The following is a 15,041-nucleotide window of genomic DNA, read 5'->3' as shown; positions in this document are numbered from 1 at the left end:
AGCACGTTATTGTGTACCTCTGATTCTAAAACGCAACAAACGGCTGCGATTCACACGAACTTGTCGGCGGCGGCTGGCTTCAAAGAAAGCGAGCGCTATGCACAAAAATCGTCTGACCTTGCTTCCGGTCTATTTTTTTTTAAACCTTTAAAACTTCGAATTGTACTGATCTTGTCTTGATAAAAAAAAGAAATCTTTCATGATTTAAGAATGTTTGTGTTACAAGCTGTCAATTTATTATTTAGATTTTAAAAGTTAGTTCTAGCACCAAAATGAGGCGCCTGTTTGTAGAACAGACGGTCCACGAAAATAAATTCTTTGAAAATGTCTCACTCTCGACGGAAAGCAGCCAGGATGTTCCCGTTCGGTGAGCGTTCAAATGGAAGGGTGTTTGTACTGAGTGTAAAAGCCTGACAGTATCTGTGATGGTTTACGGGAGGCTTACTGTGCCTTTAAGCAATGTTCACAAGCAGGAGTTGTGTATTGTTCTTTTTATCTTCTGTTAAGATCTGTTTCCTTACGGAACGCCACAGCAAGACAGTGAGTTGGCCCAGTCCAACTCCGCTGCGACTAACGTCGTTCTGGATATGGGACTTCCTTTCAAGAACAAAATTGAAAACATCGTTTATGTAAGTGTAAAAATGTGGCTCTCTTGCTCTGCCTGCCTGCCTGTCTGTCTGTCTGTCTGTCTGTCTGCTGTCTGTCTCTCTCTCTCTCTCTCTCTCTCTCTGTCTCTGTCTCTCTGTCTCTCTCTCTCTCTCTCTCTCTCTCTCTCTCTCTCTCTCTCTCTCTCTCTCTCTCTCTCTCTCTCTCTCTCTCAGGCTGAATGTCTAAAAAACTAGTTTGTGAAATCGGAATGGGATGCTTTTTGTGTCGTTTTTCCTACCAGCCTAACTGCACTTATTTACCAACAATTGTACTCATCGAGTATACTACCCCCCCCCCCCCTTTTCAGGGCCAGGGGGTCGAAGGAACTCAAATGGATATCAATTTAATCGTGAGGGGGGGAGACGGGTTATTGTTATAAAAGTTAATACTGCTTGTTTTATCAGATTTCGTGTGTCCTTTACCCTATGTCTAGTTAATCTTTTAATTGGTGCATTTCATCATCCTCGTCATCATTTAGTTCAACTGTACAATTGTTTTTCGTTAGATTGTTTGTTTGTTTGCTTGTTTGTTTGTTTGTTTGTTTGTCCATGTATTTGATTCGTTGTGTTTGCCTGTGTTTTTGGCTATTACGATTCACTGGCTTTAACTGTTCTGCATTTTTCTATGGTGATTGAGCAAAAATACATGGAGGGTATTAACTAATCAAATATTTCCATGAGACGTCTGTTAGAAAATGTGGTCAGCGGTACGGTATATGTCAGTGAAAGATCGAAGTACAGTAAATTACGTCGTTGGCACTAATTGCTAAAAAAACAAAAAAACGAAACACTTAATTTGGGAAAATTACCTCAATAAACAATTGTGCTCCAGGTGACCTGCTGTTCAAGTGTACAGATGTTGGTTTTCATTAATTGATTGATTGATTTATTGATATATTGAGTAATGGACTGATTGGTTGACTAGATCGGAAACAACGGTCTTGTGTCCTTTGGCAACCAGTTCTCATGGCCAGATCTGCCTGAATCACGGAAGGTGATATGCGTCTACTGTGCCTACGTTGACAACTCAGACAGTGTGGGAGGTATGTGTATTATTGCCAAGCGAGGGGGGGGGGAGAGGAGGGGGGGGGGGCGGATAGCTCAGTTGATAGAACATTGGGGTTCATGTATTGGTAGCCATTATCCCGTTTCATAGAGTTTAGGCAAAACATATTGCGGCACCTCTGATAGACCCTCTAACACAGGCGTGAGTATTTAATAAACGCTTCATATATCTGTTGAGATCATGTCAGGTCAATTGGATAGTTTGAACATTTAAAACATAATATTGGTCCTCATATGTAGGCAGTGATACTGCATTGATCAATTGATCTTATGTTCGTCTAGTCTGTTTTGTGGTTGTACAACAGAGAAGAGTATTAAAAGCATGTACACAAGAACAACACATTACATAATAAACAACTAGCCAATACTGTCTTTGCCAGTGAAGTTGCCTAGCTGCTTGCATGTGGATGTTTTCCAGGCATCTACTACCATCAGTACACCAGTGACCAACCTGCGGATGCGAGCGTTCTCACCAAAGCCAGCATGGAAGTTCAGGAATTCGCCGAGACCAGCAGCTTCAATGCACATTACGTCATGGTTGTCACATGGGACCGTGTCAAACAGGGCCGCTACAGAACTGTGAACTACGATCCAGATGACGTGAGACACATACAACATGGGAAATAGTTATATATTACGTTTAAGTGGGGTGTACGATCATGACTACAAACAGCTCAATCAGGCATCACATAGAATATTAAACCAGTTCACTACACAAGTCAATTCATCAGTGTCAAAATGAGGCAAACAATCAGGTTACCTGTTAACCATCAAGAATTCGAATGACCGATTTGTTATTGTGAGAATAAACAATTTCAAATGGCATATTATGATACAATAAACAATAGTCGACAGTTAACATATATAGCTACTTGCATACCCTTTGATCATTTTCCGTGGCATCGTTTCCAGTTTTCCAGTTAGTGATGTACCAGTAAAGTGGATCTGCGAGGTGAAATAAAGGAAATACATAATATGATAGGTGGTTTTTTTTCAACAAGAGTATGATATAAATAAGAGTATTATATAAGTAAATGCCGCTGTTTTGTACAAAAAGTTCTCGCCGACACAGGAAAACTCTAAACGTAACAAAACTCAGAGTGAGGTGAAAATGGGTATAGCCTACTTACTACTTTCAAAGTCTTGACGTACCTTTCTTGCCTTGATATAATTCACCAAATGTAAAGTCAATGCTATGTGTCTGAAGTTTGGAGCTTTGCTTTTGAGACGATCCAGTATGCATCTGCTGCTGATCGTTAAATTGCATTTTTTGTGTGTAAGGTAGTGTATGTCTTGATTTCAAAATCACAATTTTATCATTTTAGGATGCAGGAGAAGCGACATTTCAACTGGCTCTCATTTCTGACGGTGAGACGACGTACGCCTTGGTGTATTACAAGCTTGATGGTATGACATGGACATACAGGGGCAGCTGGACCTACGTCATCATCGGTCTGTCCAGTGGTGACAGGGAAAACTATCGACTGAACTTATACACCAGGACAAAGCGAGCCTACAGGATCGATGCTGTACCTGGCAACACAGGTACTGTTACTAAACGAAGACTAGCATGTGACGGCTGACAGGGAAGAGCAAGTGTTGGCAGGGGAAGAGGCAGTACAAAACTGTTGTGGGAAAACTGTTCCAGACTTGTTAAGTTCCCCAGGTTATCCAGGTCATATAACGAACCATGTACTAGTCCTGTCAAAGAATGTAAGCGTTTAAGAACTGTTGACTCATGTGAACAGTCGGAGGAATCTTAGTCATGAGCAGTGTTCAACCGTCCAATCTGCCGTCCATAGATGAAACAAACCTACAATTAAAATTGCACATTTCTCGAATGCTATAAAAGCTAGAGCTTAGGCATTTTACACACTTCTAGAATATTGACGACCTTTAGAAATGGCTTCTAGTTTACCTTGTTATATTTCACAGCCGAAGCCGAGTCATGTTGGGTGTTAGAAACGGAACAAACATCATGCAGTGTCTTAAACATTTTTAAAGCTAGAGCTTTAAAACTGTACACATTTCAAGGGTTTGATCATTACAATGCTGATGTCTGGTTGTCCCGCATTGATTGTTAAGGTAACTGTGGGTTTGAGTTTGGGTCAATCAATGGGAAAGCATTTTACTCTTCTTGTAATAACATAGTCAGTGGTTAAAAAGGTAATTTCTGCATTTGACAGTATATTGTCTTCTGTGTTTGTTTCAAAATACCAAGGAATACTATAATTAACAATGACAAGTCTGATAAATGCTTTTGGCATCTGCGAAAGTACACGCTTTGAATTTCTGTTTATTCATTCGTTCGGAAGTTGTTGCTGTTTTCTTTTAGCATCAGCTAATTCGTTAATGCTGAATTGACTTGCGAGAACAGCGTCGTAAATTCCTCTTCATTATCACGAGCTGCTGACAAGGACTGTAATTGTAACACTGCAGCAAAAGTGTGTTTTGTGTTGAGAATCTTGCAATCTAAAGTTGTTTGTGATAGCTCGAATATAGTGTTAACAATACAGAGGCGGTTAACAGTTCATTGACCATGCACTTCCCTCTTAATTGCAGGTCGTCTTGGCACGTGGTTCTACAAGATAGGAAAAGTTTCACGTACTCCCGAAGCAACTTGTACCGCCTGGTACATCAAGAACCTCCTCTTCCATCCTTTCAGACAGCTGTTCTTCTCCAGACTGCCGCAATGTCCGTGCTCTCATCGTGACGTGTGGCAGAAGACTCGCTACCTCTGGGTCAGGGCTAGGGTTGACAACATAAGAAAAATCGAATGTTACCGAATGAACCGGGCAAGCAGCAACCGTTTTTACCCTGTTGGAAAGGTTAGTACAAAACAGAATTGTGTTGTAATGACCTGCAGCAGTACGAGTTTGTTTGTTTGTTTGTTTGTTTGCTTAACGCCCAGCCGACCACGAAGGGCCATATCAGGGCGGTGCTGCTTTGACATATAACGTGCGCCACACACAAGACAGAAGTCGCAGCACAGGCTTCGTGTCTCACCCAGTCACATTATTCTGACACCGGACCAACCAGTCCTAGCACTAACCCCATAATGCCAGACGCCAGGCGGAGCAGCCACTAGATTGCCAATTTTAAAGTCTTAGGTATGACCCGGCCGGGGTTCGAACCCACGACCTCCCGATCACGGGGCGGACGCCTTACCACTAGGCCAACCGTGCCGGTGTAACACGAAATTCTTACTCCACGAAATATTTACGTTACTCCGGAGTAAAAATTTCGTACGAAATTCTTACTCCGAGTACACCTTTCGTACGAGAAAATAACTCCCCAAGGCACGAAAAAATTACTCCCTCCACGAAATTTTGACTCCCCAATTTTTTTACTTCCAGTAAAAATCTCGTACGCGAAAATGAGAATGCGGGCGAAGGGATAATGCCAATACGTGATCTCGCGCGAACAAATGTCGCGCTACCCTCCCTCCACCCCTTCCACCACCAAGACTAACAGGGGACAGGGGAGTAAAAGTTGCGTACACCTGGCGTGGGCAGTAAATTGCTCGTGTTAGGGTGGAATAATTTATTCGTTAGTAATTCGTCAGGGGAGTAACATTTTCGACCGAAATGTGACTCGGAACACATCTGTCGTGGGGAGTAATTTTCTCGTGTTATCACACCGGTGACACTGTGACGGTTCCCCTACGCTTTGTGTCCGGTGCCCTGACCCTTTGTGTTCGGTTCCCACTCGGTTCCCACACGCCAAAATTCGCGGACAAAACATCCATTTATGGTAGTATTACGCAATGTTGCTCTCTGAGAATGGTCTTGTTAGATCTGTGAGTGTTTACACTACATGCCTAGGTGCTGTTGGATTGAAGGTTTTTGATATTTTAGCCGTTATTAGGTAGAATGCCTTCCACTTTACTGCAAAACTGCATAATTCGTAGCATCGGCAAGAAATATCCTACCAAAAAATGCCTGCTTGGAACTGTCGTTGGTCCAGCAAAAAGTTCAACATGTCTGTAGCAGACAGCCCAAGTTTCAAGATTGTAGGGCCATCCAAACAGCCGTAATAATAAAAACAACAAAAGTAGTCAGTGAAATTGGCTGTGTTCGGTCCCCACACACTTTTGTGACGTAGGCGTGACGGTTCCCATAATTCATTGTGTCGGTCCCCACTTTCTGTGTCGGACCCCACTTTCGACCTAATTTCTCTGTGACGGACCCCACAACCAGCCTATTTTGTGTCGGTCCCCACACCTTCTTGGATTTATGACTTGCCGGTTACTTGTATCATTGTATTCATTGAATCTAATTGTCTCGGAGTTATTTTTCAGCAAAAACCGGCAAGGCAGCACCTTTTGTGATACCAAGTAAGTCAGATGACATCAGTATGTGTGTGTGTGTGTGTGTGTGTGTGTGTGTGTGTGTGTGTGTGTGTGTGTATGTGTGAGAGAGAGAGAGAGAGAGAGAGAGAGAGAGAGAGTAGAGAGAGAGAGAGATTGACACCTTTCCAGATCACTCCGGTTATGCGACACTACCGCGAGCGTCACTACCGCGTGTCACACTACGGCGAGTACGACACTACCGCGGGTAACACTACCGCGTGTCACACTACCGCGAGTACGACACTACCGCGAGTATAACACTGCCGCGTGTCACACTACCGCGCGTACCACAACCGCGAGTACCATAACCGTAGAGAGAACGCATGCAAACTTACTTCTTGTGAGTTTGTGTTCTAACGGCTTTGATTGGAAGCAACCCATTCTATATGTATTCTGATAGTGTGTTCTGATCGTTTTGAGTTCTTGGTTAGCATGACAAACATTGAATTAGTGTTCAGAGAACAGACCAGGCCTTTTTGTTTTATATTTCAAGGAAACATTTCAACCTTTGCCTTCAGCCATGGAAGTCATAAAATGACACGCGGTAATGTTATACTCGCGGTAGTGTGACACGCGGTAGTGTTATACTCGCGGTAGTGTCGTACTCGCGGTAGTGTCGTACTCGCGGTAAGTTCTGTTTCCGTACCCGCGACAGCGGCAGCGACAAAAGAAAACGCGCGCAAACGCGTGACGTGTTTCCGTACTTGCGTTTTAAACATGCGGTAAAATCTGTAAACTCCCGCGTTGCCGCGCGACAACGCGAAAAAATCGCTCCAGGACCCTTTCAAAAAAATCGCGTCGCTTGCCGCTTGTCGCGCCGCTAACGCGTCGCGCGTGTGGAAACACTCCTGGTCATTTTCTATCTGCTTGATTTTCGTCGCACCGCTGGAAAAACGCTATCGCGGGTACGGAAACACAACTTTAGTGTGAGACGCGGTAGTGGTACTCGCGGTAGTGACGCTCGCGGTAGTGACCAGCACCCGATCACTCCACATAAACGCTGGTTCTGGTTGCATTGTGCCGCTGACATACAGCTAATAGGATTTTTACACCCCCGGTATAGGGGTGTGTATAGGTTTCACTCGATGTGTTTGTGTTCGCAAGTAGATCTCAAGAATGAACGGACCGATCGTCACCAAACTTGGTGAACAGGTTCTATACATTCCTGAGACGGTCCTTACAAAAATTGGGACCAGTCAAACACACGGTTAGGGAGTTATTGGTGGATTAAAATTATACAAGGCCTGGTATAGACGGACACCCCCGTTGGTCAAAGGGAAATAACCATTCTCACTGCCACCAACTGAGAAGGTTATTTCCCTTTGACGGGGGTGTAGTTCCTATCGGAGGAATTTCTTGTTTTAATCCTTTTGTGGTATTGCTGATGATGCTGAACATGTATTTTACTAGTTTACCAATATGTATCTTTGACCCTGATAGCCTACGAAAACGGAGCAATCATGGCCCAACATTGGCCCAATGCTGAATTTATTGGCGCGGTGTTGAGCCTTAGTCGGGCCGTTGTCGTAGGCTGTCAGGGTTTATGTAGCCTTGTTCCATTGTATTCTGACTGTCATAAAGTAATTAATTTTAAGAGAAAGCAGTCATGAACACAAGGAGCTGGGAAAAGTTGCCTCTTACAACAAGCGTGGATAAAGACACTTATTCCCCCCTCTGCTTCTTTACCTCTGTAAACTTGTAGGGGTAGTTATTTTTCGATAATGACCCAGCAACCAAACAAATAACGACCCAGCAACAGCCTGAATCCTCGATAGTGCAATGGGTTGAGAAGCTGTTCTGTTTCGGTACTACTTTTTGCGACTGAAAAGTTCAGAACGCTCTAATGTACGAAGTATACATCTCTGGAGCAAACAATACAAACATACCGCATTTAAATTAACAACTACAGGCCTGAACACATGAATCTCCATATAAAATCCATGAGTTCGGTTGTTTTCTGAATCTAGATCAGACGTTCATCACAAGCAATTTCCCAAGGCAAGTAACTCATACTTTGTCTAGCGACAAGAGTAGTTCCCCTTCTTTTCACTCAGTTTCTTCGACAACAGACTGCAATCCGACGGTCAGTTTTCAACAATATTTCATTTAATAAACAGATCACACGCAACCAAATGCACACATCTCATCAATTTAAACAACATAAAGCGGTTTCATACACTATTTTCCCCAGAAAACTTAACTTCATACAGTTTTTAACGTTGGAACACGGGTGCAAAAGTTCGTCTGCTATTCCTATTTGACGAAAGAACATTATCCTAACCGATACCAAAACATATACAGAACACACAATATCTGCCTTTGCCGCCACAGCAGAATAACAGCATATCTGTGTACTTGATTTTAGTCCAAAATAGGAAAACTGACAAGAAGTGTTAACAGAATGGAATGATTTGCACGGAACTATACAACCGCGCATTAATCGATCGCCTGCGCAGGTTGACTGGTTGAGTGAATAGGATTCGATCAAACTTTCGCAAAAAACCTCCTCTTTTCTTTGAATAACTGAAGAAAGGAGGAATAAAGAGGTTACACACCTCGTCTCAGTGATTATCAAAAATAATGGTCTCAGTTCGCGGTCATGAAAAAGCTCGCTAAAGCTCGCATTTTTCATGATCCGCAAACTTCGACCATTATTTTTGATAGTCACTGAGACTCGGCATGTAACCTCTACATACTTGACACAGGCAAGTACTCTTTTTTTTTTCAATCACCACTAGAAGTCCCTGGGCAGCATTTTGCTCTGAAAACTGAATCTCACATACGACAGGTGGATCTTTTATTTTAAAAATGTGCCAAATTGCATATCTCCAGGGCCTTAAGACTAAGAGTAGATATTGGGAAGGCCAGTTCAAGAAGGTGTGGGTGGATCAACACATAATTTGCTGGTATACTGGGAACCGTCCCAGAGATAAATAATGTTATATATTATTTGTGGCATAAACTAATAAAGTTAGTCTCTCTCTCTCTCTCTCTCTCTCTCTCTCTCTCTCTCTCTCTCTCTCTCTCTCTCTCTCTCTCTCTCTCTCTCTCTCTCTCACACACACATACACACACATACTGATGTCATCTGACTTACTTGGTATCACAAAAGGTGCTGCCTTGCCGGTTTTTGCTGAAAAATAACTCCGAGACAATTAGATTCAATGAATACAATGATACAAGTAACCGGCAAGTCATAAATCCAAGAAGGTGTGGGGACCGACACAAAATAGGCTGGTTGTGGGGTCCGTCACAGAGAAATTAGGTCGAAAGTGGGGTCCGACACAGAAAGTGGGGACCGACACAATGAATTATGGGAACCGTCACGCCTACGTCACAAAAGTGTGTGGGGACCGAACACAGCCAATTTCACTGACTACTTTTGTTGTTTTTATTATTACGGCTGTTTGGATGGCCCTACAATCTTGAAACTTGGGCTGTCTGCTACAGACATGTTGAACTTTTTGCTGGACCAACGACAGTTCCAAGCAGGCATTTTTTGGTAGGATATTTCTTGCCGATGCTACGAATTATGCAGTTTTGCAGTAAAGTGGAAGGCATTCTACCTAATAACGGCTAAAATATCAAAAACCTTCAATCCAACAGCACCTAGGCATGTAGTGTAAACACTCACAGATCTAACAAGACCATTCTCAGAGAGCAACATTGCGTAATACTACCATAAATGGATGTTTTGTCCGCGAATTTTGGCGTGTGGGAACCGAGTGGGAACCGAACACAAAGGGTCAGGGCACCGGACACAAAGCGTAGGGGAACCGTCACAGTGTCACCGGTGTGGTTATGGGGGAGTAAGTTTTTTGTGAAGGGAGTACAATTTTCGTACGACATTTTTACTCCGGAGTAAAAATATCGTGGGAGTAATTTTCTCGTGTTACACTGGTAGCAGTACGAGTAAGAAGACTGTGGCACACAGGTGTGAATTTTAAGACGGTCCTTAACTGAGCGCAACGTCGACTTCGCGAAGACTTTGCAAAGTCTGTTTTCAGAAAACTCAGTGCCAAAGCTTTGTGCAGCCACATTTGCGAAGCAGTCATCCCGTAGTAAACTGTGCTTAACTTATTTAAATAAAATTAATGCTGAACAGCTTCTGTATAATTGTAGCGTTGTCTGTCAGAACCGGAGTGTAACGCCTTAACCAGGATAATATATGTGATTGGGGAGGTAAACGATATAGTGTCCTTTACGCAAAATGTACACCTCGGGACAGGATTTGGATGTGCATTTCCATGTTGCCAGGAATGCTGCTATTCGCTGAACAGGGCGGACCCAAACTACGAACAACTGATCGTTTCACCGCCCTACGCTGGCAGTGCCTTGGCCTACAACCCGAGCTACTGGCACCTCCGGGAGCATTATCAGAGGGAGGACAAGTTAGCCCATGATACATGTTGTGACATTAATCTCTCAGATCCTACACTCTGTACTTCTCAGTATTACACGCTTAGACCTGTGGGTATCTGCAGAGCTGACTTTCCCTTCAGATTCAGTAAGTAGAAGATGTCTTTTTTGTTTTTTAGCTATGTATCTCTACTTATAGATCTGTTTACATTCAGTCAGTGTTTTGATTGCTTTTCGTTTTCTATTTTTAGGATTCGAGCAGGAGTTTTATCTGTCTGGCTGTCTGTCTCTCTCTCCCTCTCTCGCACTCTCTATCTATCTATCTATCTATCTATCTATCTATCTATCTATCTATCTATCTATCTATCTATCTATCTATCTATCTATCTATCTATCTACCTCTTGCGCCCTGAACACCAACCTGCATCGTGAAACTCATCATTGCTCACTTGTTTCTTAACTCACAAACCTGACACATCTTTATATGGAACAAATGTTTTGAATTTCCTTTTCTAAAAAGTTTATCTCCTATTATTTTATTTCATTGTCACTACCAGGTGACATTCAGTTTTACCAAATGAGAAGAATCAGATTTGCGTTTGTAGCCAACGTGAAGCAACTTCCAGAAAGTTCAATCATTTCCAGACAGACAAAGATAAATACTCATTCAGCTCAGCCCTTTACTGGAAAAACGATAACATCATTACACACTTTCTAGGAATGAGAAACGAGTTTGGGCACAGTTCAATGCAGAATGACGCTCCAGAGACTCATTTGTGAACTACAGACACAATAGGAATTTCATTGCATTATATCCTGAACCCAAATGTGCAAGCTGTGTTTTGCGTTAAAAATATGCTCAAAGAGATACATCTCTTTAACACAAATAGTCTCGTGTCCGCCCAGCGACCTTCCCCTTGACCCTGCTTGTGACCTCGATGTTTTTTGCCCCCGCAAGGGGTACGGTACTCTCTAAGCACCCAAAACCTCAAAGAGAGATAACTGGCGGAAACCTTCCTATTGTAGTCTCCTGTATGACGGCTTACTAGTGCCAAAACCTCATAATTGTAATTATCAAGGGAAATTTTTATTTTTTTTTATTTTTTTATTATTTCTTTTTTTTCTTTTTTTTTCAAGGGAAAATTAGTGATAATTACCATTTTCACGACAGTCGTGTTAACTTCTAATTTTCCCCGGAAAATTACTAATTTTCCCGGAAAAATTACTAACTTTCACCTGTTAATTACTAATTTTTAGTTTTGGCTCACTTCCTGACGGATTGCTAGTGCCGAAACTAAAAATTAGTAATTTTCACGTGAAAACTAGTAACTAACAGATGAATTTTGAATGTTTAAACAGTAACTGACAGCGTTAATTAGTAATTATCACGTGATAATGGGTAACACCAGGTTTTGGCACTAGTAAGCCGTCATACTCCTGTCCGCCCAGCCGACCTTCCCCTTGACCCTGCTTGTGACCTCGATGTTTTTTGCCCCCGCAAGGGGCACGCACCCAAAACCTCAGAGAGATAACTGGCGGAAACCTTCCTATTGGGCTTAAAGGCATATGTACGCGCTCCCGTGTTTACAAAGTGTAGTTTGCCCATAATCGATGTCAAACGCACCATAAGACCATATAATGACGATATGTCACCATGCGCGGACCATAATACATGCATTACAGCTTGTTCTAGCCTCTGAAAAAGTGAGGATGTCAACAAAGCCGCGGTGTTAGCTCCCTTGCATCAACGTTACATGTGTTGCCAAATCTATAAATAGGACGATCCAGATCAAAATGAAAATTAACATATCTCAACATTGAAGGGGTCCTAGACCACAATATTTTGCAGGGAACTTAATTTAGCATGTCTCCAGCTGTTGGTAAAGCAATTAGCGTGTATAGTCATCGAGTACATATGCCTTTAATATTGACATTTTTGGCCTGGACAGATCAACAAACCATTTGACATAACTGCACCTATTACGTCTACAGCATTTCTGACACTGCATTTAATTCTATTTTAGCCTGGATATTTGGCGACCCTCACGTCATTACGTTGGACGAGCGCGAGTACACGTTCAACGGTTGGGGCGAGTACACTCTCATCACACTGACCTCTGGAGACTCAGACTTTGTCCTGCAAGGGCGGACCACCCCCACCGTGACAGACAGTGGCTCACCGGTCAATGCCACCGTCTTCACGGCGTTTGGTGCTGAGGAGAATGGAACCCGCGTGTTTGTGCAGCTGGATCCTAACACCAACAACTGTAAGCCCTTAAAGGACATGTAGAGTTATTTTCTTATGAAAGGTCTTACTCACAATTCAAACAAATGGACATGGAAGTAAAAAGAGCTTTGAAAATTTGATGAAAGAGTGCTCGTTATATATGACAATGCCACTTGGTTTGTTTGGGTTGCTTACTTCCAAAGGCAAGACGCATAATGGTCCCAATGTCATGAATTTCATAAGTTGTGGCCAAATCAAATATTGGATTTCACACATTCTTCCTACGATTTGAAAGTTCCAGTTTAAGTCCATGTTTTATTCAGACCGGTTCCTTTTACATATTGAGAACAGATTTGCTTGAAGAGGGAACGACTCTTTACACTGGATGATTAAGAATGGCAATTTATTTTGAAATTAAGCAAAGGAGCAAATAAACACACGAAAAGCAATCATACACTGCATGCGGCCAGCATAGCTATCCCTCTCATGTATTTATTTATTGTGAATGTGTGGGGATATCAAGAATGCCAAACTATAAATCACACGATCATATTTGCTGAGTGGACTTGAAAGTATGGAAAACTAAGGTTTAACAAATCTAATGAATGAACTAACCAATCAACAAACCAAAGACACACAATCGAACATTACCACATCAAATCTGAGAATTTGAGACATTGATGTTTGTATATGACTTTGATTATTGCAGTAACCAGATTCCCTCTAGGTTCTAATTGTACATTTAGAATCTTCCATATTATTACGATATGCTTTTCTTTTCTTCAATTCCAGCCCTGATCATCTATGGGGATGGCACCGACTATACACGCCGATTCCAGGAGGAAGGAGATGATTTCCTTGTGGATGAAGACGACTTCACCTTGATGAGAGACAATGGCAGTCTGGCTGTCATCTTTCCCTCCGGTAGGGCAAATAATATGTTGTACTGCTAAGTGGTTAAGTATTAAACATTAGCACTGAAGGTATTTTGTTTGTGTATTGTTGTTTTTTGTCTCCAGAACCCAGGGTTTCCCGAGAGATTGATTCCTCATCCTCTTTTTTATTCTCCTGTTTTTAGTCCTCAGCCTACTTTTTGAAAACTCTTCACATTTAAAGCACATCATAGATTCTTTTGAAATCGTTACTTGAAAGCAAATGGGTAACTCAATTCAGTAAGATAAACAAAAGAACATTATTTTGCTACTTTTCAGAAATTGCTTTCTCCGTTTCCATTGGATGGACATCTCTGGTTCTGGGAGTGTTTGTGCCAGAGACGTTCCGAAACCAGACAAGAGGCCTTCTGGGGAATTACAACTCGATCAAGACGGACGACTTTGTTCTTCCTGGCGGCACTGTGCTGAGCGACACTCTGACCGACAGACAGATTCATTACCAGTTTGGAAATGCCTGTATGTTAGCATGAATTTCGTGTTCTGTTTTGGTTCGCTTTTCTCTTATTTATTTGGTGATGATGTTATGCAAATTAATTTCTGCTAAGATCAGATTTCTGTTAATGACCTAGGTCTGAAGGAAAATTGCAAATTGTAGTTCTAATGCTCATTTCCCTTTTTCATTCTCTTTATCTAACTGTCTATTTTGCACAAAGACAGAAGCATGATTATGCCAGATGAAACATTGTTTTATTCTGAAAATCGTAGTGAAATGTACTTCAATATATCTCTCTAAGTTAAGGGAAACAAACGAGCAATAACACTAAGTGTGAATAAAATGAGATCATACTATGATTTGTCTTGATGATTTTTGAAAACTGTAAAGCCTTTTCGAACCTAAATCATTCACGTGTGAGCCAAAGTGCATTCCTTTTCTCCCCATACCTCTCACTTTTACAGGGTCAGTAACAGAGGCGAACAGTGTACTACGCTACGGACCCAAAGAAGGATATTCAGACTACGCTCACTCAGAATTCACGCCTATCTTCTTTGAAGAAATGTCTGCTTCTGACAAACAAGCTGCTGAGAACGTGTGCGGGGCAACTGACCGTGCCTGCATCTATGACTTTGTGGTGTCCGGCAGTGAGGGGTTTGCCCTGAAGACCAAAGCATGCAGAGAGGAGGCTATGGGGGAGAATGCTGGATCCCGTAAGCTAATCGTCTGTATGATTTTCGAGTGCTGTGTCATGTTAGTTTCTTTTTCTTTTTTTATCATTTTGTTGTTGTTATATGTACTATGTTGCTTTTAGAGACGACAGTTAGGTAAGCAGCAACACGTTTTTGCGATCTCTTTTGACTGCATGTTTTTGCTTTCTGATTGCTTGTTATGGTGGGTTTTTTTTTAGTGATCACTAATATTTTTTACTAGAAAAAGCCCGTATATTGGTTGTGGAATTTGTTTTGATCGAGACCGTAAATAATAGGACTGATTTACAATGCTT

General features: G+C 42.0%; 1 protein-coding gene across 1 annotated transcript in view; it reads left to right on the top strand.

Moving 5' to 3' along the window:
• The window catches only part of LOC138947170 (mucin-like protein), a 38,759-nt gene that overhangs the window by 439 nt on the left and 23,279 nt on the right, over positions 1-15,041 (top strand). Inside the window, exons 2-11 of the mRNA XM_070318606.1 lie at positions 508-629; positions 1,573-1,690; positions 2,131-2,312; positions 3,038-3,257; positions 4,275-4,540; positions 10,321-10,570; positions 12,447-12,689; positions 13,442-13,573; positions 13,861-14,058; positions 14,500-14,748. Of these exons, the coding sequence (XP_070174707.1) occupies positions 588-629; positions 1,573-1,690; positions 2,131-2,312; positions 3,038-3,257; positions 4,275-4,540; positions 10,321-10,570; positions 12,447-12,689; positions 13,442-13,573; positions 13,861-14,058; positions 14,500-14,748 (1,900 nt within the window). The 5' untranslated portion in view covers positions 508-587. The remainder of the gene's footprint in view (positions 1-507; positions 630-1,572; positions 1,691-2,130; positions 2,313-3,037; positions 3,258-4,274; positions 4,541-10,320; positions 10,571-12,446; positions 12,690-13,441; positions 13,574-13,860; positions 14,059-14,499; positions 14,749-15,041) is intronic.

The sequence above is a fragment of the Littorina saxatilis genome, linkage group LG14 (genome assembly GCF_037325665.1).
Source record: "Littorina saxatilis isolate snail1 linkage group LG14, US_GU_Lsax_2.0, whole genome shotgun sequence".
Lineage (NCBI taxonomy): Eukaryota > Metazoa > Mollusca > Gastropoda > Littorinimorpha > Littorinidae > Littorina > Littorina saxatilis.
Note: the sequence above shows the minus strand (reverse complement) of the source record. Positions and strands in the feature narration are given on the sequence as shown.